Source organism: Nycticebus coucang, chromosome 6 (genome assembly GCF_027406575.1).
Source record: "Nycticebus coucang isolate mNycCou1 chromosome 6, mNycCou1.pri, whole genome shotgun sequence".
NCBI lineage: Eukaryota > Metazoa > Chordata > Mammalia > Primates > Lorisidae > Nycticebus > Nycticebus coucang.
In genome coordinates, this window is record NC_069785.1 from 36000528 (window position 1) to 36027210 (window position 26683).

The 26683-nt window shown below is 41.1% G+C and overlaps 1 protein-coding gene across 2 annotated transcripts in view; it reads left to right on the forward strand.

The window, feature by feature from the left end:
• The window catches only part of FMN1 (formin 1), a 417492-nt gene that overhangs the window by 90696 nt on the left and 300113 nt on the right, over positions 1 to 26683 (forward strand). The window contains exons 1-2 of one of the 2 annotated variants that reach the window (XM_053594043.1): positions 1400 to 3017; positions 4415 to 4532. In XM_053594043.1, the coding sequence (XP_053450018.1) occupies positions 1650 to 3017; positions 4415 to 4532 (1486 nt within the window). In that variant the 5' untranslated portion in view covers positions 1400 to 1649. Of the gene's footprint in view, positions 1 to 1399; positions 3018 to 4414; positions 4533 to 26683 lie in introns of those variants that run through there. The other variant, XM_053594041.1, reaches the window with a different exon arrangement.

Consider the following 26683-nt stretch of genomic DNA (forward strand, 5'->3'; position numbering starts at 1 on the left):
AGAAATTCTCACAGTTAATACTCATGAATAATATTTTCTGTACTGTTATCAATGTGTGACACAGCCGTTCTCTGCTGCAGATCAAGCAAGACGTGTGTCATTTTACTTGTGGCTTTAGCTTCCATTTTTCAGGAGAAACTGCTGTTTGTGTATAGCATGAGGCCACAGTCATCTTGGAGCTTTGCTCAAAGAGAGCTGGCAATTACTATGAAGCCGCAGATCCAGCCCAGGGCCCTGTCCATCTCAGGTGCTCATTGCATGCCTGCAGACTGGACTGGAATCAAAAAACAGAGACCTTCGGGGAGGACAGCAAGCTGTCCTGTCCCAAGAGGCAGCTGTGCAGCTGGGAAACAGAGCTCCAATTTTTCAGCCCTATCCTTAGTTGCCAGGTTCCCAACATTTCATCAGAGTCGTGGAAAAGACATTGAGCTGATGTGTGGAGGTTGTTTTATCTGTCCTGCTTTTGTTTTAGGCAAATTGGGTCTGAGATAGAGACCTTACTGATAGAGACCTTTCAGATGTTTTACCCTTTAGGGGGGAATGTGGATCCTTGGGGATCTTTGAATTGCTAACAAGGCAGGTTGTGTGTTATGCCTTATCCTGCCAAGTTTCATTTAGTTGGTTGGAATGCCAAAGCAGAGAGGGGTGTCCTCCTCCTGAACAGAAAAAGCCCGAGGTTGGCACAGGGAGTGTGGAGGGTAATCCTTCCTGCCAGGCCAGGGCTGTTTACTCTGCCACCCTATGGCTGGTGGACACTGGGCGTGGTGGGTGTGCTCACCTACTACCTGTTTGCAGAACTCTGAGACAGCCAGCGCAGAGCTAAAACAGCAGTAATCTGAAACCAGTCCAGTTGGTTTTCCTTCTCCCAAGCTGAAATCTGCATTCCAGATGAAACCTGCGGGAAGCGGAAGAAAGCACTTAAAAAAAAAAAAAAAAAGCTTCAAGGGCAGTAAATTAACTGCTTGGAGAGTTCTGGGCATTTTGAAATGATCTATTTGTTCCCTCTCTTTCTTTGATCTGGGCTTTGGAAGTGGCTGTTGATTGGGGTGCATTGCGAGATTCTGGCCTGGACGGCCCAGGCATCTGGTCATAACCCAGATGGAAAGGAGAGCTTCTGTAAGAAGCCTTTCCGTCACTTTCTGCTGATTCACTTCTGAATTTCTTGGGCTGTCAGGGTCAGCTTGCCGGCTCAGCACTTTCGGGAGCCTTCACTGGCTCACCAATGAGGAAGTTGAATGCCACCAGGAGGACCGCGGCTCTGGGGCGGAGCTCCTGGTGGAGTCCTGGGCTGGGATTACAGGACAGGCTGACTTTCCCTGTGACAAAAAGCCTTTTGTCCACCAGAAGGAATACGGAAGTCCCAGAAGAGCAGCCTACCCCGTCTGTGTGTAGTAAGGTGCGCGGCTCGGCCGCCTGTGGGCGTTGAGCTCCACAGACTTTTCACGGTTGCCCTGGGCACACCATCATCACAAACCGGAAGGAGGACACAGTGCCCTGAAAGGGAGCAAGTTGTTCGCAGTGTGGCTGACAGCCTGACTCTCGGGAACTGTTGCTCTCTGTCCTGTAAGTGAAGACCAGATGGGGTGGATAAACTGAGAGAGCGGGGAGGTAACACGAGTCAGAACTTCCACCCAGGGTGTTATTGAGACATGGAGGATGCTGGCAACTCTCTGAATGGCAGTGATGTCTCGGAACCAGACAACGCTGAAGCCGGACTTGAGATGGCTCAGTCGATCCTGAGTAAGTTCTCTATGAAATCCTTGTTTGGATTTACAAGTAAGTTGGAAGCTGTGGATCCTGAGGAGGACAATGCTGTGCTGAAGGCGTTCCGCCATTTAGATGTGGCTCCCACACCTGGGCAGGATGAGTGCAGGGCTGCTGGCTCGGAACAGCAGGAGGCAGAGGCTGAGGTTCCGCCTGACCTTGGAAATGATGGGAAGACTGTGGAGACAGAATCGGAGGGAAGTCTGGGGAAAGCAGAAGCAGGGACTTCTATTCCTGGTCCAAAGCTGCTTCCACTCAGTACTTTAAATGTGGCCAGGGACGATGTCATATGTGTTCGTGGGACCCTTGTGCATACCACCAGTGATTCTGATTCTGATGATGGTGGCCCAGAGCCAGACAAAGGAAGCGGTACCCAGGGCCCAAAGTCCCCCAGTGTTTTATCTGAACCACCTCAGGAACCCAAAGAAAATCCAGAAGATTCTAGGGAAAGGATTGCCACCGGGGAAATGGATGCCACAGAACTCTGTGCAGAGGAGTCTGGGAGGACTCCACCTGAGATAAGTGGCAGATGGGAATCTGGTGATGGTGGTCTTCAGCCAGAGCACGTCCCCAGCCAGGACCAGGATGAAGAAGGGTCTCAAGTCCTTCCTGCAGTAACAGACCAGAATTTGAGTGTTGGTGTCACAGAGAGCACCTCTTCTAAAAAAGAAGTCCCCGGAGAGAAGTCCTTTCAGCTTCCAGCTTTTTTTAGTGGGCTTCGTGTGTTGAAGAAGGGGGCTACAGCTGAGGGAGGGGAGACCATCACTGAAATTAAACCAAAGGATGGGGACCTGGCTTTGCTCAAATTGACCCAGCCTGTGCAGAAGTCCCTAGGGCAGGCAGGGCCACTGACGGTGAGGAGTGGGGAGAAAGCCACCGATTCCAAGGCCACTCCCACGCTGCTGGAGCAGCTCTCTCAGCTGCTCAACATCGACATGCCCAGAACCGAACTGAAGGCAGCAGACCCTGAGTCTCCCAGGAAGGAAGAGATAGGCTGCGGTGCTGACCAGGAGAGCCAGGGTGGTCCCGGAGAGCCCCAAACCCAGGGTGGCGAGGTCAAACCAAAGCCTCCGGAGACTGCCCTGGAGGCCTTTAAAGCCTTATTCATCCGTCCTCCCAAAAAGGGGACCACAGCAGACACCTCTGAGCTGGAAGCTCTCAAGCGTAAGATGAGGCATGAGAAGGAATCTCTAAGAGCTGTGTTTGAACGGTCCAAGTCAAGGCCAGCGGACAGCCCCTCTGATTCCAAAAGCGTATGTAGAACTGGATTTTGCATTTTGTCATAAAATATGGTGCCACTGTATTTTTCTTCAGGTTTCCTGCCGAAAGTGAATCCCAGTTGCTTATTGTTAGAAACTCTTTTAGATGAAAATTATAGGTGATGACATTATATTGTCCTTGTAAGGGACGTGGAGCCAGACAGAGTACTTTACATTCTTCCCTCTGTCTTCCCAGGATATTGTAAGAGGAATGCGTGGAAAGATACGCAGGTAGGAAAGGGTGATGGTCACTCTGAGTTTAAACATTGGTAGGAAACGAACTTATAAAAACCCAGCGTGAGGAAGTGATGCGGTGTGGAAGTACAGCTTGGGTTTACAGGGTTTCCTTACCACTTAATTATACCTCTATGGAAACTATATTTTTCCTTTGAAAGTACACCATTGGGCAAAATACGTGTCAGTGATGTGATTGGAATGTTCCACGATGGTTGGGGGACTTCCTGATTGGGCACTGGATTTAGAATGAGACTTGAGTTTTAATTCTAACTGCCATTTACTGGCTGGATGACCTGGATAATCTGAGTCTCTCTTTCCTCATGTGCAAAATGAGGAAAATAACTCTTATCGTGTATGGTTGCTGTGGGGATTAAATGAAGGTAACACATGAGAAGCGTCTAATTAATGGAAGCTGTTATTATCATTCAAAGACAACTACCTGAAATATAAAGACTCGCAAGCACCTGTCCAGTGGATCGTGAAGGTTCATTAAGAACAAGGAATAGAATTTCTCACTTAATATCAATTCAGTTTATGATTATCATTCCTTCATATCTTCAGTATATTCAGTTGAAATGTTCAAAATGAAAGTCTTTGGCAAAATTATCTTGGGTAATAGTTAAAAGCTAAACACAACAGAGGATTCTCCTCTTGTAAAAATAAACTCCTGTGAAAATAACTCGAATATGAAGGCAATTTCATTCATATTATATAGGAAAGAAAAAATGAAATTAATGAAAAGTGCTTAGAATTGTCTTGGCCTACTGGTCAGGCTCACGGAAAATGCAAAATTAGTCTACATTATATATAACCCTGGAGCTGTTTGGGATACATTTGTAAACATTAACTGTAAAAGTGCTTAAATATAGTTCATTTGTGTCTGTATCTTCAGAGTATATTTGTGCTTATAAAAGTCATTTCTTAAGGATGTGACACATATATAAACTTAGCCTTGAGTTTTTTTTGTTTTGTTCTGATTATTTAAAATTTTCACTTTGATCACCTTTCATTTTTGGAAGAGGATCATTACAGTGAATGAGAGCAATGTGCATCTGGCCATCAAAATTAATTTTAGAATTAGGGCTAGCATGCTTGTTTTTAGGAATTAGCTCTGGCCACATTTTATTTAACTTATTCTTTACCTTTTTCAACAGCCTGACCAGAGCCCCACAGAGCAGGACGATAGGACTCCTGGCAGGCTCCAAGCTGTCTGGCCACCCCCAAAGACAAAAGACACGGAAGAAAAAGTGGGATTGAAGTACACTGAAGCAGGTAATGTGAAAAGAAACCAGGGACCCAGGCATGATCTTTCTTCAGTGGCTTCTAGGTCTGGATTAATCGACTCTCAGAATTTGGGATTTTGTTTCATTACAAAATATATGAGAAGGCTTCTCTTTTTGGTTTTGCTGCTGAAGTGACCCTTGGCATTTGTTACTGAATCCCTTAGAGACGAAGATGAATGCAGTGGAATGAATTAAGTTGCAGAACCCTTGGGGAAATGATGGAGAAGGGAGATTGCAGATCCCTCAGGAAGCAGGTGGCTGGTCCTCCTAGAATGTTTGTGAGCTGGCAGTGTTGCTGGAAGGGGCAGAGCATGATTCTCCAGAGCTGTAATCTGATTTGATGTTTGTCTTTGAGTAACGCTTTTGAGATAAAGGAACCTTGTGCCGAGTGAATGTACAGATACCATATCAGTTACTCGCTCACTTTGGTCAGACAAAGCCTTTATTTAATGCATGGCCAATTTTAAAGCAACCTAACTCTCTGGAAACCTTCCCGGGAGCTTTACTTGAATATATTTAAATGGAATGGAAATCGAGATGTTGTTACTCTTTAAGTGAAAGGTCCATGCAAAATTTTCAAAAATACTAAAGAATTCGAGGACAGGCATATCTAAATTGCATGTGTATGTATGTATCTCTGAAGCCTCTTTGCCGCCTTTCTGATATTTGGAGATTATATTTTGTCAGTTGTCTTAGGTATGCGTGTATAGGAAGGCCTCTTTCGTTATAGAAAACATTTCTTTCCATTCCTGTTCATTGACAGACATGAATGACTCAAAGTTTGGGTGGCTCACTAGGGTTTTCTCTTATATCATCAAGTTATCCCAGTGATTGAGAACATGTTGGCAAGTGAATCTTAATCATTTCTAGTCTCCATTTACACAATTGTAATTTATGACTTCCCCAGGATATTACTTCAGAGCATTTTTTGCAGTGTTTGTCTTGTAGAATGAAAACTATCATATCCTTACATGAAGATATATGTAGCTCTTTCAGTCTTCTTGCCCATATTTGATTTTCCAAAATTGGAATACTTATAGTTGCAATATTGAACCACATGCTGAGTTTTTTTTTTTTTTTGATCTAGTACAGTGCGAATGATTAAAAGTACTGAACTATTGCTTTAATAGAAAACCTGGAAACTGTAGATTCTTCTTCCTATTTTATTTTCTTGAGACAGGGTCTCATTCTGTCACTCAAATTGGAGTCTAATGGTGTAATCATAGCTCACCACAGCCTCAAACTCCTGGGTTCAAGTGATCCTCCTGTCTCTGCCTCCCAAATAGCTGAGACTATAGGTGTGTACCACCACACCTAGCTAATTTTTTAAAACAATGTTTGTAGCAATGGCTCTTGCTATGTTGTTCAGGCTGATGTCAAGCCTGATGTCAAGCAATTCACCCACCTGGGCTTCCCAAAGTGCTCCCCAGAAGGGTGTGAGCCACTGTGCCTGGCCCTTATTCCTAAGTATTGGCGATTTTAGACTTGCCCTACCAGAGCATCATGGCAATCTTTCTTGTGATAATGGGCATTTGCTGAGAGTAGAACAGGAAATAAATGCCACAATGGTTTCTGAATCTTTTTCAAGTATTATTTGGGGGTATTTATACCTCTATAGACGTTTCTTTGAGAAATATATTTGCTTCCTAGACTCTTCATTTTCAGAGGCTCAGTGGAGCTAATATCATTATCCAGTCTTTTCTAATATAATAAAACATATTCTTAGAGCTAAAGTATTAGATGAGATGGGGAAAGGGGGAGGAAGGAAGGGGGCTAATAAGGATAGTTCTATGGGGCAGGCTCTGCCAGCTCCCTTACACAGTGAGGGAGACGGGTCTTATCTGGAGAAGGCTCTAAGTCCCCAGCCAGCTCCCTTGGTGGCTCCCCGTGCTATCCCTGCTCCATTCCCAGGCCTAGTGTTCTAGATGCTCATTAATTTGCTGATATACTTTAGTGAGGAGAGTTGTAAAGAAGAATCAGATATTCCATGCCTGCGGGAAACTTACTTTTTACTCCATTACTGGATATGGTTGTCTCGCCATTTTATTGCTAATTTTGAGAAAGTTAATGTTTTCCCTGTAATTTCCTTAAATTCTGTTACTGTGTTAAACGAAGAGTCTTCTAAGCATTTGGTTTATAACTGAACACGTTTTGTGGTATTTCCATTGGTTTCCCCGCCTTGCGGGAAACATACAAAATTTGTCACTCTGTAGGGGAGCACAGAGCCAGGACTCAGATCTGAGGTAGCTCCAGGTGCTCTGAGTCTTGTGCATCTCCATCTTCAGCAATCATTTTCCTGGAGTGTGTACACATCAACTTAGTGAAATGAGCATCCAGTATTCCTGTTTCATGCATGCTGTTGGGATTCTGTGCTATTGACAACCAAGCCCAGTCCTGGTCAGAGCTGAGGACAGATGGTGGCTTTCGTCATGAGCCCCCACTGTCTTTGTGCTGCCTCGGCCACTTTGGACTTGCCGTTGCTCTGATTTTCCTCTGTTCAGAACTTATCATTCAATGTGTGAGAAATCCCTTAATACAGTAAATTCACTTTTAAGATAAAAATGAAGAGCACTCTTATAAGAGAAGCTGCTCCTTTAAACGGTGGCTCTGGAGTTCTCTCAGCCATGTGAGGGTGGCTCGCTGCTCTTGGTGGTGCCCACTGCCAAGGTGGCTCTCTCCTACTACTCCCATAGCCACCATCACCAGTCTGCAGCTGCTGACACTGTGACTACCTCCCTTGGCAGATGATGCCCTTGGATCTTGCTAGAGCCTTCAATGCCGTTCCAGTGAAACTGCCCACAGCCAAGGGCATGTCTGTTGGCTCTTGGAGCCTAGAGATGTGCACCTTGAGAGAAGCCTCAGTACCCTCCAGAGCTGGCACTCAAGGGACCACCACAGGTGCCAAGTGCTACTGCTGGGTGGGGAGGAGGGTCACAGTGTTAATTCATTGCCGTATCTGAATTCCTCTGCTCAAAGGAAATAGAATCGTTTCCCCCCAGCTCTTGTACTGTGCTTTCTTATATTATCAATGTTAATCTGCCTTGTGTTTTGAATGCCTCACAGCAATTTTTAGGGGAGTGATCTTTTTGTTTTCCTTTTATTTGTGATAAGGTTGAAATAATCTGAGTGACACACCCTATGCTGTTCTCAGAATTGTTTGTCTTCTGAATATAGGATCTTGTTATTGAAACAAATTTGTGGGATGGTCTTTTTTAGGACTTTTTTAAGTAGACTGCTCAGATCCTTAAATGGTTAACAAACTCATGGTGAGTTCATGCTACCTTTTCCTTGCTGTTTGTTTGGATCCAATAAACTTGAGTAGGAAGTGAGACTTGGGGCTAACGTAAAACTGAATCCTTGAACAAAGATGAGAGGGGTTTTGTGATAAGATACAAGGTGAACCTAGGAGGAAAGTGTCTATCTTTAAATTTGAGATGTGGGAAAGTGATTTGTCTGATAAGCCAACCAGTGTTTTTTTCCATTCCACTTCCAAATACACTATCCCTTTCTATGCAGTGAAGTCATATGAGAGCTAGTAACTTGCCCAAAATTTTGAAAATTGACTGAAAAGCATTAGTCTATAACTGAACCATGGAAGTGCCATAGGGTTAAACATATATTAATACTTAGCCCACACTTGAATGTCAAAATTTTCTAAACCATCTTAGATCACTTTTTCCCTTTCGCTTTGTTTAGTGCAAATAATACTTAACTTTATTTTCTCTTGGATAATTACATATATTACTGTATCAACTGGAGTCCTTTCAGGAATCAGGTGACACTCAAAGTGGGTGATTTGAGGAGAGTTTGTTGAGACTCTTCACAAAAGTGTGGGCAGGGCTCAGGGAATGCCAAAGAAACAGAGCCCTGGACCAGTAATGATGAGACCCGTAGGGGCAAGGGTAGGAGTAGCTACTGGGGAACTAAGAAGTTCAGAGGCAAGCTGAGTGGCATGGAGAGGGCTGCTAGACAGACCCATGGCCCTCAGTAAAGACAGATGGCCAGTCCATGGGGACATACCATGCTAGAAGCTGGTGCAGACGTAGCCCAATTGCTTCTCTTTCCACCTTCTGGTCTCCTGCTATCATTCCCGTTGGCCAAACCCAAGGAGAAGTTGGAGGAGCAGGAACCACTGAGGCCATCCCTATAGGCCAGCCAGTGGGACTCAGAATAGGGTACTGTTAGGTGGTAGGTGCTAGCACAGCTGCACTGCCAATGATGAGCAAACAGCAGGCCCCACACTGAGAAGCTTCTAAAGCCCACCTGGACGTGGTGGTACACACCTGTAATCCCAGACTCGGGAGGCTGAAGGGGGAGGATCACTCGAGCCCAGGAGTTAGAGGCTGCATTGAGCTCTGATTGGGCCACTGCACTTCAGCTTGTGAGACAGAGCAAGACTCCTTCTCTAAAAATGTAAATAAATGAAAATGAACCCTGCACAGAGAAGAATGCTGTGTGTACACTTGGCCTGCCTTGTTATATCTCACAAGGCAGGTTTTAGTACAAGTGCAAGAAAAGAGTCTCCTATTTTTATCACTCCGTGGGGCGGGGGGTTATATTTCCTATTCTCATCAGTTCATAGAAAATACACTGTCTGTCATTCAGTCTTGCTCTTTGGATACCTACGTCACCTTAATGTGGAGGGTTTGTTTACTGATGTTGGAAAATATTCTAAGTTTTTAAATGTTTCCCTATATTATTCAGTTTGACCAGGAAAACCATAAAGCAAAAGAAATTTATCATTCTTTTTCAGTGAAATCATTGTCAACATTTTGAAATAGAGTAGGCTTACATGAATTTAATACTAGAAAATAAAAATAAAATTTGGATCATATTCCAGACTACTTTTCTTATTTGAGCACTTTAAATGACTTTAACCAAATATTATCAGTGATATTTGTAGAAATTTAGTTTTCTTCAGTTATTATAAATTTATTGTAAATAACAGTACTATAAATATATTTCTCAAGTGTACTTCATCTTTAATAAATTAGGATAAATTCTTATTGGTGGAATTGCTGGACATAAGAGTATAGGCCTTTTTAAGGTTTTTGATGCCTATCACCACATTACTATAGTTGTTTTTTTCTTACTAAATATCTTTACATAAAAAATAAGTACTTTTTTTTCAATTATTTATTTATTATTATTTTTTTGAGACAGAGTCTCACTATGTTGCCCTTGGTAGAGTGCTCTGGCATCACAGCTCACGGTAACCTCAAACTCTTGGGCTCAAGCACTCCTCTTGCCTAAGCCTCCCTGTTAGCTGGGTCTATAGCTGACCACCACAATGCCTGGCTAATTTTTCTATTTTTAGTAGAGGCAAGAGTCTCACTTTGTTCAGGCTGGTGTCAAACTCTTGAGATCAGGCAATCCACCCACCTCAGCCTCCCAGAGTGCTAGGATTATAAGCGTAAGCCACTGAGCCTGGCCTCCCAAGTGTATCTTTTAAAACAAGTATATGATATAAATTTTTTTTTTTGTGATTTCTTTTTCTTAAAAGTCTAATGTGTTCCTAAGAATCTGATGACTTAATGCAGAGTGAAATAATAGTCACTAGAGACTCCAAAGGTGGGAGGTGGGTGAGGGATGAAAACTGACCTGTTGGGTACAATGTATACTATTTGGGTGATGGGTACACCAAAAGCCCAGACCTCACTCCTGCAAAATATATCCGTGCAACAAAACTGCACTTATACTATCCCCCTCCAAATATATGGAAATTAAAAAAAAGTAGTATAATGACTCCACCATACTAGCCTTGCTATAGACATTCCCCCCAGGCCAGGGCTTGACTGAGTGAAGGACAAATTTGGACTGACCGGCCTCAGAGGTAGCTTTCTTCAGTTTTACTCAGGTTTGTGATTCTTATTTTGAGACTCCATTAAAAGTCTAGTAATAACAAAGCTACTGAAGAAAACACTGCAGAGGTGGCGCCAGCCCCTCTACCAGGGTGACAGGTTCAAGTCTGGCCCTGGCCAAAACTGCAAAAAAAAAAAAAAAAAAATATATATATATATATATACACACACACACTAAAAACTGCAGTGTTTTTGTTTATTTTAAATCTTCCTCCCCTACCCCACAGCCATCTGTGGACACCCCCAGGTTCAGATGAAGAATCTCTATTCTAAACATTCAGCCCAAAGCTGGCTTCCTCTCCTGTCCATCTCCTATTATAAAAAATTGCCTGTAATTTCTTATTAAGAAATTCAAAAAATGCATTGTCATGATGTATGTCTCAATCTTGAGAAGAAATGAGATTGTTTGTGCAATTAAAATGGTACTCACTTGGGAGAACTGTCAGTGACTTAATTACCTGTAGAATAAGGAAGAATCAAGTACAAAGAAACACTCTCACATTTTCTGACATGAACTGTGCATATTAGGTTTCTGGAAAACCCTTTCTCTGCCCTTGCTGTACCTCAGAGCTGGCCTGGGAGGGGGAATGGCAGATTCCTGCCCTGCCGAATGTGAGGACCATGGCTTTTGTAGAAGACACTTGGGGCTGGTGTGGCAGCTTATGCCTCTCATCCTAGCACTCTGGGAGGCTGAGGCGGATGCATTGCCTGAGCTCAGGACTTTGAGACCAGCCAGGCATTGTGGTGGGCACTGTACTCCCAGCTACTAGGAAGGCTGAGGCAACAAGATCCTTGAGCCCAAGAGTGTGAGGTTGCTGTGAGCTATGACATCACTGCACTCAACCCAGGGTGACAAAGTGAGACTTTGTCTCAAAAAAAAAAACAAAAGACTTGGAATAGGGAATTGTGTTTATTGAGGATATGCACACTGTTAGTACACATGGCATCTCCTGAGACTTACTCTCACCACCAATGACCTTGGAGCAGATCAAGAACATCTCTAGTTACAATATTTTGGATCAAATAGACAAACACATTGCTCAAAGATCCTCCTGCTTCCTAGTTTGTTCTAATTTGAGTTCCCTTATTATAAAGTGATAGAGCTGCTTACCTCCCTTCCTGGGGAGCCAGACATCCTTGCTCTACCAGCCGGGGAGAGTTCTAAATGCCCTGGGGTATTTTATTGGCCCACTATAATTTGAGTTTTAATTTCTTAATTCATGGCTAACAGGCTGTGTTAGCCATGAATGGATTTACTTTTAAAGGCATGTGTCCAGACAGATTATCCTGTGTCCTCCTGCGTGGTGGACGCAGTAAGTAGGTCTGTTCACTGTACATGTATTTCATAGGCCTTTGTGGCTTGCTGCTATCACTCGCATGGAGTGCTTGTGATAGTCCAGAAATTGGAAGCTGTACAGACTGAAGACCGGGAAAGCCTTGCATTTTGTGAATGAAGAGAGATATATCAGGAAACTGGAGGTGAAGGGACTGTGCTACGCTTTTACTTACTATAGTGCTGGGAGCAGTGGGGTGAAAAACTGACTTCCCCAACATAAATGGGGGTTAAAGCTAGACTCTCAAGAGAGTGGATGCCAGCATATGGACTAGAGACTCAAAAGTTGTACATTGTCTTCAAGGGAACATTAGTAAAGATTTTTAGCTCAGGGGAGTAGAAGCAAGAAAATATAGAACCTCAGAAAATTAAAACCTTAGAGTCATAAGCATCTGAGAGATCACTTAGTTCATCTTATTCTTTTACAGATGACAGCCAGTGAGGTTATGACTTGCTAAAAGACAGAGAATTAACGAGCTGAAATTAAGAGAATAACTCTAACTTGGGAGAGGGTGGAGAGTTGATTTTTATTTTTCTTCCAACATTCCAATATTTAATAATTCAACAAGGAAAACACATTAGAACAGGAGCTTTTTTGGTGGGAATATAAATTAGTATAGCCATTATGGAGAATGTTATGGTGGTTCCTCAAAAAACTAAGTAGAGGCTCAGCTCCTGTAGCACAGAGGTTATAGTGCCAGCCACATACACTGAGGCTGGTGGGTTCAAACTCAGCCCGGGCCAGCTAAACAACAATGACAACTGCAACAAAAAATAGCCAGGTGTTGTGGCAGGCCCCTGTAGGCCCGGCTACTTGAGAGGCTGAGGCAAGAGAATCACTTAAGCCCAAAAGTTTGAGGTTGCTGTGAGCTGTGATGCGATGGCATTCTACCAAGGGTGACATGGTGAGACTCTATCTCAGGAAAAGAAAAAAAAAATAGATCTACCATATGATCCAGTAACTCCACTTCTGGGTATATGTGTAAAAGTGCTGAAATCAGTATGTGTAGGGGATAACTGTCCTTCTATTCACTGCAGTATTATTCACATTAGCTAAGACATTCAGTCAACTTGGGTATCCACCAACAGATGAGTGGGTAAAGAAAATGTGATATATACATGCAGTGGACCACTACCAAGACTTTAAGAAGGAAGAAATCCTGTCATTTATTATATAACTTGATCGGTCTGGAGGACATCAAGCTAAGTGAAGTAAGCCAGCCACAGAAAGACAAATAACTACGTGATCTCATTTATATGTGGAATCAAATAAAGTTGAACTCACAGAAGTAGAGAGTAGAATGATGGTTATCAGAGGCTGGGGGAGGAGTGTGAAGGGAGAGAAGGGGGAGTTGTTGATCAAAGGGTACCAAGTTCTAGATAGACAAAAGTAATAGGTCTGATCTGTTGTACAGCAGGGCGACTAGGTAATAATGTATACTTACATTTCAAAATAAGAATACATTTTAAATGTCTCACCATGAAAAACGATAGGTAAGTGAACAGATGGATGTTAATTAGCTTGATCCAGTCTTGTCACATTGTGTGTGTGTGTATATATAGAAATATCAAATGTGTGCAACCATGATTTGTCAGTTAAAAATATTCTGCTGGTTATTATGAAAATTAAGCTACCTGAAGTGAGTCAGTCTTAATACAGGAGAGCATATGAAGGCCACACTGCTCCCTGGACAGATTTGCAGAAATGGGCATTTCCTGCTGTCTTTTTGAATCCTCATATGACAATCAGGGAAAGAATTTGATGTTATTTTATACTATGGAAGCTCATCTAAGCAACTTATAGCAAATAAATGTGGTTTTTAGCCTGTGGATTCTCATTAAAGCTCAGGGGCTTGTTCAGGTAACACTCGGTGAGCCACAGTTTATATGCTAAGATGTGTGGTACATGTGTACTTGATTTTAGGAACTACATGAGCAAACATTTTTATTTGAATAGTTACATTCACTCCAACATGATAAAATTACAAAATAATACCAGCACATTCAATCTACTGTGAGGCCTCTTCGGGACGATTAGAATGAGGTTCATGTGCCATAGCCCATGTAGTATTTTTTTTTTTTTTTCTTTTGGCCAGGGCTGGGTTTGAAGCTGCCACCTCCGGCATATGGGGCTGGCGCCCTACTCCTTTGAGCCACAGGCGCCGCCAACCCTTGTAGCATTTTTACAAACATTTCCTTGCAATGGTGTTCTTTCTCAAAACTGCTATCCAGGTGGCAGCATTTTTCTTCTCTCCTGCCAAACTTTCTTCTATTGCCAGACACTGGGTGTTCTTTCTCTGGATGCTCTACTAAACAGCCTCTCCAGTGTCCTGGCCTCACTTCCCCTGACACTTGCTCGCTGCAGAATGCCTTTGCATTTGTGGTTTAGCCCCTTCCTCTCTGTCTCCCTTCCATCGAGCAGCTCAGCAAGCAGAGGAAACTCCCTTTGGATTTTTATAAAATGGTAAATGACATTTTTTTCCCCCTTATTCTGTAGAAAGAACAAATCACTTTATTTCTGGGAAACATATAAATCCAGAGTTTCAGAGAGTCATTCCCTCTCCAGATACAGGGAAGCACTGGATGAAGGCAGTAATAACATGAGATGAGAACCTACAAGGCTGTATTAAATGGAAAGAAAAAACCAGGGAAATCCTGAGCATATAATTAAGTCTGGCGTGCTCTTTGCTTATTGCAGGTTTCATGGGTTTGAACATCAACTAGACTTGAGTTTCAAGCTTGCTTCTTCATGTGCTAGCTGTGAGCAGGCCAAGATGTTTAGCTTCTCTGGGTCTGTATCCTTAGCCATAAAAATGAGGGTAATGATAATAATGTTAATACTTACTATAAAGATAATATATATGAAGTTCCACTGTGTCACAGGTGACTTTAAGCCAGTTTTTATTGAAGTATGAGATTGCAAACTGAAAAAGAGCTACATACTTCATTGCTGAATATCATTACAGTCACCTTCAAAGTACTCCCCTGGGAAAGCTCTGCACCGATGCCAATACCTCATCTCCCCTTTAAAGTGCTTTTTCTAGGGATTAGTTCATGAAATTAATTTTCAGACCTAGTCTGAAGACAACTCTGGCCATTCCAGACAAAGAGTTTCAAAATTTGCTTTGAAGGGTGAAGTAGGCGATGATGTCAGTTCATAGCTTCCCAAGGGGAGTAGCTCAAAGGTGACTGTAGCGAAATTCAGCAATGAGGTATGTAGCACTTTTTCAAGGATGAGTTTGCAAATGTAATCGTCTGACCTATATAACATAACATACTCACAGAAGACTGTGTGAATTGTAGATGTATAGATCTAGCGTAACAAAGAATAACAACCATGTAGACAGTACATTTTTGGCACAGCACAAACCCCCTTCTTGCTGTCTTTCAATCACTAAAATTTCCCTTTCTTGAAAGGAAACCATTCTCTCAACTTTGAACACTATAGATTAGTTTCATCTTCTTTTATACCTAATATAAATTGACTTATTTTGGGTCTGGCTTCTTCCCTTCCACATTATGCTTGTGAGAATCATGTCTGATGTTGTGTGTATCTGTAGCTCATTGATTTTCACTGCTCTAGTGTTCACTGTATATATATCACAGTGTTTTATCCATTCTGCTGATGGACATCGATGGTGTTCCTAGTTTGGGGCTGTTATCACTAAGTTGCTATAAACATTCTTGGCTATGCCTTTTGTAAACACACTTTTTGGTGAGAATAGAATTGCTAGGTATAAGATATATCTATATTCAACGTCAGTAGTTGATATAAACAATTTTCTAAAATGATTTTAATCAATTTGTACTCCCACTGGCAGTGTGTGACAATTCTGGTTGTTTTGCATTTTTGCCAACCTTTGGTGTGTTCAGTCTTTCTAATTTGAGCCAAATTTGGCCTCTGTCTGGTTTAATTGGCATTTCCCTGAGCACTTGTTCATGTTTGGCCACTGCAAATCCTCTTTTGTGAAGTGCCCTGCTCAGAGTACTTTAAAAAAAATTTAATGTTGTCTTTCTTTTTCTTCTTAGCTTGTAGAGAAGTTCTTCTTATAGGTGGGGTATGAACCCTTTGGTTAAATGTGGTGCTAATGTTTTCTCTCATGCCCTGGGTCACCTTTTCACTCTCTCGGGGGTGCCTTTGGATGAATAGAAACTCTTGTTGTCCTTATGAGGTCATTTTGAGCCTTCAAGTCCTCTTTCCCTAACCCAATCATGAAAATACTCCCTAAATTATCTTGAAAGAGTATCCACGCTCTTCGTTTACCATTGACCTACAACATACTGGCCATTGATTTTTATCTATGAGTTGAAGTTAAGTTTTTTCCCCCCCATATCCAAATTACCCAGAATTATTTATTGAAAAACCCACCTTTCCCCCAACCGGATTCTGAGCTATCCCAGTGTTTTCTAACCTGGTCTCCCCTTATACCTGTTTCACTTAATGACGAGTATCGGCCTCTAAATGACTATAAGTAGTCATGATGATCTAATAGACTGTGTCCTGGTCCCTTGATTCTGCTCAGCTCTTTGTATTTCCATGTAAAACACAAATAGCTACAACTATTCAATGCCTAATCAGGAAGTATGGAGTTTTAAATAACTGAGACATTAAAGTTTTCACCAAAAACTACAAGGAACAATTGCAGCCTGCCTCTTCCAGAAGGTGTCATTGGCCTTATGTCTGCCTCACGGTGGGGTCTCCGACTTCTTCACCTTCTTTTTTTTTCCTTTTTTTTTTTATTGTTAAATCACAGCTATGTACATTAGTGCAATCGCCTGTACCCATTCTAAGATGCACCATAGATGTGGCCCCACCCATTACCCTCCCTCCACAAAAACCTCCCCCCTCCCTTCCCCTTCCTTGGCCCTTTCCCCAGTCTTGTGCTATAGTTGGGTTATAGTCTTCATGTGAAAGCTATAATTTAGCTTCATAGTAGGGCTGAGTACATTGGATACTTTTTCTTCCATTCCTGAGATACTTTGCTAAGAAGAATATGTTCCAGCTCCATCCATGTAAACATGAAAGAGGTAAAGTCTCCATCTTTCTTTAAGGCTGCATAGTATTCCATGGTATACATGTACCACAATTTGCTAGTCCATTCGTGGGTCGATGGGCACTTGGGCTTCTTTCATGACTTAGCAATTATGAATTGGGCTGCAATAAACATTCTGGTACAGATGTCTTTGTTATATTGTGACTTTTGGTCTTCTGGGTATAAACCTAGTATAGGATCGAATGGCAGATCTATTTTTAGGTCTCTAAGTATTCTCCAAACATCCTTCCAGAAGGAACGTATTAGTGGGCATTCCCACCAGCAGTGTAGAAGTGTGCCCTTTCCTCCACATCCACGCCAACATTTCTGGTTTTGGGATTTTGTTATGTGGGCTACTCTTACTGGGGTTCACCTTCTGTTTGATATCTGCAAAGTGTTTAGTTCTCTTTGCTCTGCTGCAATCGTCTAGGGTATCAGAAGAGGGAAAGGTAAATGGATTTGATAAAGCAGATTGCTTTCTTCTCAGTGTGAAATAGTATGGGGATGGATGTCTTATATTTCTTCATTTTTTCGAGGAATAGCTTTTTTAACCCTATAAGCATTTTTGTTTTGTTGTTTTGTTTTGTTTGGAAAGTCCCCTTTACTTGATGGAAACCTGGAAACGCACATAAAGATGAAATGCTATGATAGCTGTCGTTGAGGACTTAAGTACATTTTTTCCATCTAAACTTTCTTGTAGGCCGGGTGTGGTGGCTCACGCCTGTAATCCCAGCACTCTGGAGGCTGAGGAGGGTGGCTCTCCTGAGTTCACATGTTCAAGACTAGCCTGAGCCAGAGCGAGACCCCATCTCTAAAAATAGCTGGGTATTGTGGTGGGCACCTGTAGTCCCAGGTACTTGGGAGGCTGAGGCAAGAGAATCGCTTGAGCCCAAGAGTTTGAGGTTGCTGTGAGCTATGATGCTATGGCACTCTACCAAGGGTGACAGAGTGAGACTCTATCTCAAAAAACAAAACAGTACAAACAAAAAAATTTTCTCGTAACCTTTTAATTGAAAAGATACTTTAGAAATACTCTTAAAGAACATGTTGATAAGGTGGTACAGTATGACAGGAAATATATATTTGGTATAGTAGGAAAGCATATTTGGTCTCTGTCCTGGTTCCAGGCCCAGAGCAGCTAAAACCTTTTGAAATTCTGGAGCAATGGGAGTAATAGGTGCAACTTTTGTTATGTGTAATGAGCCCCTTTCAGCCATACTGGAGTTTATGCTAATGAGATGACTCTAGATGACTCACTGGAAATTCCAGGTCTTGATTAGAGGACTGGAACTGTCCCCTGGAAGGATAGAGGGGCTAGGAATAGTTTTTTCACCAGTGTCTCAATGAGTTCATCAATCATGCTGACATAATGAAATCCCCATTAAATACCTCGAAGTGATTTGGTTTGTTGAGCTTCTCAGTAGCAAACAGATCCACATCCGGGAAGCCTGGGGCATCCCAACTCCACAGAGACAGAGGCTCCTGTGATGGGGACCCTTTGGACCTTGCCTTGTGTACCTCTTCATCTGGCTGTCCTTTTGTATCCTTTATAGTAAGTTCTAGTAGTAAGTATAAGCATTTTCTGGAGTTCTGTGAGTCTTTTTAGCAAATTACCAAACTTGAGGTAGGGGATATTATGGGAATCTCTAATTTCGTCTCTAAAATAATAGCCAGACATTGTAATAGGCTCCTGTAGTCCCAGCTACTAGGGAGGCTGAGGCGAGAGGATTGCTTGAGTCCAAAGGTTTGAGGATGCTGTGAGCTATGACACCACATTACTCTATGGGGGTAATAAAGTGAGACTCTGTCTCAAAAAAATTTTTTTTCAAATATACATGAAAGTTGAAAGAATTTTTTCCAATGAAAGTTCATAGATAGCTACTTTCTAAATTCTAATAATTTATTCTATCTGCTTTTTTACATAACTATCTAAGGGTTGGACGCCTTTTCATACATATATATGTGTACGTGTGTGTGCGTGTGTGTGTTTGTTTGTTTTTTAAACAGAATCTCACTCTGTTGCCCAGGCTAGAGTCAAACCATTTTAAGTCAGGGACCGTCTATATTTTACCTAGCACACATGTATGTTTAAGTTTTTATGCCACTGGGTGTTTGTTTTTTGTGTGTGGTATAGATAAGGACTCATTAAGGGGGGCAATGTGTTGTGTTGTACTTAGGAAACTTGGGCTCTGGAATTCAATGTCATGGAATCACATTTTGTCTTCAGCAGCTGGCTAAGTGATTCTGGGCAAGGTAATTCCTTTTGTGCTTCAAGTTCTTTATTTGTAAAAAAAAATGGGACTGTTTTTAGTGTCAATGAAATAATGCATTTAAAATCTTACCACACTAGTACTTGCCGTGGCACCAGTTCATAAATACTTAATTCTTACTCTACAAGACAGTGGAGTTCCAACTCTCTCATATATGTATAGAAATTCCTTTAATATGCTGATCTATTTCTAGGCCTTTTATTATTTATTGTCGATATGTTTATCTTGACCTTGTGCCAATTCTTTATCTTTGTGTACTAATGTAGTTTCATTAAAGTTACTTAATATCTGTTTATTTAAATAACCTCAATTTGGTTTTTGTTTTCCCTTTACATTTTGTTTGGATACTTATGCACATATTTTCTTGTATATGAGCTTTAAAGTCAGTTTCTCAAGATCTATTAAATTGGAACTTCAATTAAAATTATATTAAGTTTATTGATTCATATGAGGAAACCTTATGATACTGAGCCTTTCAATCCAGGAGCATAATTTATCTCCCCAGTAGCTCAAGATTTCTTTTATGCTCTCCAGTGAACTCGTGTAGTATTCTTCTTACAGCTTTCGTGCACTTAAATTTGTTTGGATATTTGATTATAAATGGGATTTCCCCCCTATTTTTTCTATTGGTTTTATTGGTATATCAAAGCAATTACTTTTCATGTGTTTCTTTAAATTCTGACTTTACACTCTTATTGGTTCTACTAGTTTTTTTTTAGTTGAGGGATTTGGATTTCTTTTTGGCACACCAATCATGATATTCGTATTTTTTTATTATAGCAAAATATACATAATATATAATTTACCATCTCAATCATTTTTAATTGTATAGTCTAGTAGTATAAGTATATCCAAATTGTTATACAGTGGTTTTCCAGAACTGTCTCATCTTGCAAAATTAACATTATGCCCTTTGAACAGTTCCTGCTTCTTCTCCCAGACCCTGGTAATCACCATTCTACTTTTTGTTTCTGTGAATTTGACTACTTTAGATATCTCACATTAAGTGGAATCATATGGTATTTGTCTTTTTGTGACAAGCTTATTGCATTTAGCATAATGTCCTCAAGGTTCATCTGTGCTGTAGCGAATGATAGGATTTCCCTCCTGTTTATTTATTAATTTTTTTAGACAGTCTCACTTTGTTGCCTTTGGTAGTGTGCCATGGCTTCATAGCTCACAACCTCAAACGCTTTGGCTCAAGTGATCTCTTGCCTTAGCCTTCCAACTAGCTTGGACTACAGGCACTTGCCACAATGCCTGGCTATTTCTAGAGACGGGGTCTGGCTCTTGCTCAGGCTGGTCACCAACTCCTAAGGTCAAGCAATCCACTGGCCTTGGCCTCCCAGAGTATTAGGATTACAGGTGTGAGCCCCTGTGCCTGGTGTTCTTTCCTATTTAGAGCTGAATGACAGTCCGTTGAATGGACCTATCCCATTTTCTTATCCATAAGTCCATTGATGGACATAGGTTGCTTCCACATTTTAGCTATTGTGACTAATTCTGCTATGAACATGTGTGTGAATATTTCTTTCAAACTCCGCTTTCAATTACTACTTTTTTCATTTCAGAATATTACGAGGGATACACATGTTTTGGTTACATAGTTTGCTTTTGTACATTTCACATCAAAGTTTGTAAAGTATGCCCTTTACCCAGAAAGTGTGCCCACTAGGTTGAATTTACCCCCTGCCCCCTTCTCCCCTAGCTTTTAGTTCTTTTGCATATATACCTAGAAGTGCAATTGCTGGATGAGACGGTGATTTTGTTTGTTTTTTGAGGAACCCTGTATTTTCCATGGGGGTTGCACTGTTTTGCCTTTCTACCAGCAGTGCACAAGGGTTCTAACTTTTCCACATTCTTACCAACAATTGTTTTTTTTTTTTTTCAATAGTAGCCATTTTTAATGGGCTTGAAGTGGTATCTCATTTCAGTTTTGAGCTGTATGTCCCTAATAATTAGTGACGTTAAGTATCTTGTCATGTGTTTATTGGTCATTTCTTCTTAGGAGAGTAAGTCCTTTGCCCATTTTTCAATCAGGTTGTTTACCCTAGAGCATAAAACACAAATCAGTTTTTTTTTTTTTTTTTGCAGTTTTTGGCTGGCATATGGGGCCGGCCCCTACTCTGTTGAGCCACAGGCGCCGCCCTTAAACATAAATTGTTAACTCATTTCTCCCTGTCATTTTCTACTGGCTAGAATCTTCCAAACACAGCTGCAAAGGTAGTGAATAGGAGACATCCTTCTGTTATTCCTGACTTTAAAGGCTTCCTTCTACTATTTTCCAGTTAAGTGTTTTGCTGGTTAGAGAATTTTGGTCAACAATCTTTACTTCACAAGAAGTATTTTAGTGCATTATGGATATATTTACTTATGACCTTGTGAGTCATGTGATTTTTTTCAATCAACTTTTAGTGATTTCCATTTTAGATTTATTAGTGTGTAATCATTTCTACATTTTTTAAGATGAGCTCTGGTCATAATGAAAAATTTCATTTGCCAATTTTTCTGGCCATTTTAAATAAGGAAAGGTCTTAGAAACAATCATGTGAGTTCAATATACTGGAAACTAAAGGAAACTGTGGAGATATTTTCTGTATTATAAGTGGCAAAGTATACAGTGACTCTCCAAACAGTTTTCAGATCTGTCCTCTGTACTATTCTCTGAAGTAATTTTTTTGTTTAATGTTAGGACTTCTTTGGTGTATCACCCTTCAAGATAAGTGCATGTGAACTTTGATAAAAAGCTGCTATTGTGTGCTGAGTTACATAGCATGGCTAGGATGACTCCTAGGGGATTTCCTTTGACTTTATTAGAACACATATTCTACCTTGTGGTGTAATCTTAGAAGTTGCAGGTAAATGACTGTGATATCAGGGTCACTGGTGCTCCTAGATCATTTCTAACACTTACTTAAAATACCTAGCACATTATTCGTGTCTAACTCATTGACGCTGTTATTAATTTCACTCTTACAAGTAGTAATGTACTCATTCATTTAGCAAATATTTACTGAGCATCTACTATGCACTGCTAAGTGTGATAAGTACTTGGAATGCAAAGATGAGTAGGTCAAGATTTTTGCCCTTGAGGAGCTCATGATGGGACTGACTTATTTTTTCTTTTGGTTCTGGGAGATGCGTAGGTTATAATGAGTAGGGTTGTGGAGAGGCGAAATGTATACAAATACATATATAAAATAAATTCAAGAAGATATTCTAGGTGTTCTTATAGAAGAATGAATAGTCTAAAGTGGAATATAACAGACTGTTATTAGTCTTACATGGAGTAATTAGAACAGGCCTCCTGAGTTGACTTGGAAGACAATAGTCTGGGTAAGTCAGATGGAGGCAAAGTAGAACAAACATGCAGAGGAAAAACAGAGCGGTGCTTGTTTCTATTAATTATGATTGGTCTATAAGAGACAAAGAGAATAGTATGCAGGGAGTTATCCCTGTAGACGTGGATGAAACCAGGTCTTAAGGGAGAGCGATTATATGGCATGCCATGCTGAGAACCTTGGGCTATAGATGATGGGGGGACAGGGGAGCCATTGAAAGGTTTTAGGTGGGGGGAATAACAGAACCAAGTGTGGGTTTTCTAAGACTCCAGGGTTGTTGAGGATGAATTTGAGTATGGGAGGGAGATGAGTGGCTGCCACGGGGAAATAGGAAGAGTTCCTAGTAATAGTCCAGAAAAGAGATGATGCAGGCAACCAATGACTTCTATTTTCTTGTGAACAGATACGTTCAAAATTCATGAAACCGAGTGATACTGGGATCAGAAATACTAAAAATCAGTAAATAATCTTGGTTTCATTTTAGGTGATGGCTCATACCTCTTTTCTTGCTAAATCTATTGCCAGAGTTATTAGAAGAATAGATGGAGATAATTTGCACTTGAGTTCATTTCTTTGTCCAGCTTGGGACACATGTGAGGCTTTATCGCAATATATATCGTCTTTGTTATGTATATAGATTATCCATTGCTTTGGTAAAATATACTTTTATCTCTAGGTCAATTTTTCTGACATGAATCCACATAAAACCAGTTGCCTGAAACCAAATTACCTAAAAAATAATTTTCTCAATAATCTGTTTTTAACAAGTAATTATCATATTTGCAGTACTTGAACAAAATAACCAAATGCCATTCCACCAGGGTCTCTGTGATAAGCCCATACTCTGAGAGCACGGACTGCTCTATCATAGCCAACACAGCTAATATCTCATGCCTATCAAACTTGGTAAGTTAGTTATTTCTGGTCCTTTATCTCTTAAATTCTACCCACCTATCCATCAATTCAGCTTTGATTCCTTTATAAAGCCTTTGGCTATCTCACTTTCTCATGACCTTTTCTAAAGTCCTTTGCTATCAGATACTGCCTTTGGTAGCTCTTGTATTGTTGAGTTCTTATTTACATCTTATGTTGTTTAACATTGAATGTGTTTGTTTTATCTCCCACTTTGGTCTCTCTCAGTCTTCAGTTGAGGCAACAAACAGTCTGGGAACCTGTCTGTTTTTGGTATTTTTTTTTTTTGAGACCAGGGTAGAGTGCTGTAGCCTCAACCTAGCGCAATGCAACCTCAAACTCCTAGGCTGAAGTTATCCTCCTGCCTCAGACTCTAGAGTAGCTGAGATTGCAGGTGCCTGCCACAATACCTGGCTAATTTTTCTATTTGTAGTACAGATGGGATCACTCTGGCTCCATCGGGTTGGTCTCAACTCCTGAGCTCAAAGGATCCTCCCACCTGGGCCTCCAAGAATGCTAGGAGTACAGATGGGTCACTGTGCTTGGCCTGGGGGAGCTTGTTTCAATTCAGATATCTGGAGTGGGGTATAAGAATTTGCTTTTTTTTTTTTTTGTAGTTTTTGGCCAGGTTTGAACCCACCACCTCCAGTATATGGGGCCAGCACCCTACTCCTTGAGCCACAGGTGCCGCCCCAAGAATTTGCTTTTTTGACATGATGCCCAGGCTTTTTTGGCTATAGTAGGGTGCTTAATGATTAGTTTTCAAACTGGGGAACACGGAAGGACCTTTTAAGGGGTACAGTAAAAGTATGGATTATTTTGAGCAAATTACTTCTCAGATCCTCCATATGTTACTATTCTTAATTTAACGGACCTTTCATCCAGTTTCTAAAGGAAGGCATAAATCTCACCCACTTCTAATCTTGCTATGATACTTTGCTCAGATATAAACCCCTCCAGGGTGTTACACCTAGGTAATGAGGATAACCACAAATAATGGTATCTGGAGAGCCTTTTTTTTTTTTTTTTTTTTATTTGTGGTTTTTGGCCGGGGCTGGGTTTGAACCCACCACCTCCGGAATATGGGACTGGCGCCCTACTCCTTGAGCCATAGGCGCCGCCCAGCCTTTTTTATTAAAATGTCAAAAAAGCTGTTTTATGTTTAATCATTATTGAATTTTAGTATGTATTGTTTTTGTGGTTAGTTCCTAATACAAATTATGGTAACTCAGTCCAGAAGTAAACCTAAAACTAAAATTCTTATGACAGGAAATTTTTAAAAATCAATTTATTTTGTATATTTATGTCCCATGGAAATTAAGAGAGCGTTATTAATAAGACATTTACCATAAAACTGAGCAGGATGTTGTGGCGGGTGCCTGGAGGCCCAGCTACTTAGGAGGCTGAGGCAAGAGAATTGCTTGAGCCCAATAGTATGAGGTTGCTGTGAGCTATGACACTATAGCATTCTACTGAGGATGACAAAGTAAGACTTTATCTCAAAGAAAAAAAAAAGCATGAAACTATTACTTTTGGGTAAATTTTCTGAAATTTTTTTTTTGAGATGAGTCTCACTTTGTCATCCTTGGTAGAGTGCTGTGGTGTTACAGCTCACAGCAACCTCAAACTCTTGGGCTCAAGTGATCCTCTTGCCTCAGCCTCTCAAGTAGCTGGGACTACAGGTGCCTGCCACAATGCCCAGCTATTTTTTAGAGATGAGGTCTTACTCTGGCTCAGGCTGGTCTCGACCCTGTGAGCTCAGGCAATCCACCCACCTTGGCCTCCCAAGTGCTGGGATTACAGGTGTGAGCCACTGTGCCCGGCCCTGTGAAAATGTTTTAAGAGATAAAAAGGAACCATGTAAAATTTATGAATGTTAAAGCAGAATTTATTTGTCCCCTCCCTATTTTAAGTGAATGATCCTGGCTACCACATCACTCACATGTGAGATTCCATTAGCTACTTTTAAGAGAGTGATATAATAATTTTAAGATATCAATATTCATAAATTCCTCAGAATTAGTCAGTCCTATTGAGAATGAATGAAAAGGAGAAGTTTTAGATGACAACTTAATTATGTGTGAGGGGTGTGGGTTTTTTTAGAAAAATCTTAGTGGGTATATGAGCAAAAGAATTTGAAGAACACCGTTCTAGTTTACACTTTGAAAACCACTACATCTGAATCATCTGTGACTATGTTAAAAACGTAGATGCCTGGGTCTGATCCAGAAGGACAACACACATGATTACAGTTGACGTTTGTTGAGTTTGGTCTGTGTGCCGGAACAAGGAAAGTGGCAGACTCATTTCACAAAGTGTCATTACTGTTTATATTTCCCGAGGGCATGGTGAATTTCCTTTCACTATGGCTTGCTGCCTGGTTTTCAGTGGTTATAACCAGAGCCTAAGGTTACGAAGGACACAGCCAATTCCCTCCCAGAACTTCCAGCCTGCTCCCAGAACTTCCAGCCTGCCCATCCCCTACTGCTGTGGAGTGAGCCCTAGCCAACACACTCTCAGACCCTCACACCGTCTCTTCCCACCGCTCCCAAACTCAGAGCAGCTGTGGGACATTTGAAGCAATGAGGCTGTAGAGGAGAGGGGGAACTGCAGGTGTCTCTACTGGGAACAAAGGGGTTCTGTCCTGCTCTGATGTACCTGGGGAACCATCCAGCTTCTGTGCCAGGGGTATGAGCTGATTGTTCTAGAACTCTGGGACTGGCCTCTGGGAGGTCAGCAAGAAAAGAGTGTGATTTCTGTCCTATTTGTTTTAGTTGACAATTTTTAACAGGGATCAAACATAAAGTAAGTTACTGAAGGCTCAAGGTCATTTTTAAAATCAAACATAAATCTCTGATAAAGATGTGTAAGACAAAAAGAGCAGAAGGAACTGCAGCAAAATTCTAACCGTGGTTTTTTTAGGGGGTGGATTTTCCTTTGTTTCCTAAATTCTCTATATAATAGCATGCTCATGTTGCACTTATAATTTAAAAATATTTTCTAAATTCAGTTGTTGTGAGAGGAAGTATAGGAGGCACTCATAAGTGGTACTCGGGGATACTCCTGCCACTTGCATTATGAGTATTTTCTTATTTCATTGATGATAAGAACAGCAATAATGAATGTTGCGTTTTACATCTGCCAAGCCCTTGGACATGAACTACTGTACATTGATTACATAATTAAATTTTAATCCTTATTATAAAGCTATGAAGTGGGTAATTGTCCATATTTTACTGATGAGCATATTGCAGCTTAGAGAAGTTTTGTTTTTCTTGTCCTTGTAAAGGTTCTAAAAAGAATGGTCAATACTGTTTGGACTCTGGTAGTTAGCTCCAGAAGCACTGTTTTGCACCATTTTTAAACTGACAGACATGTCAGCTCACACTG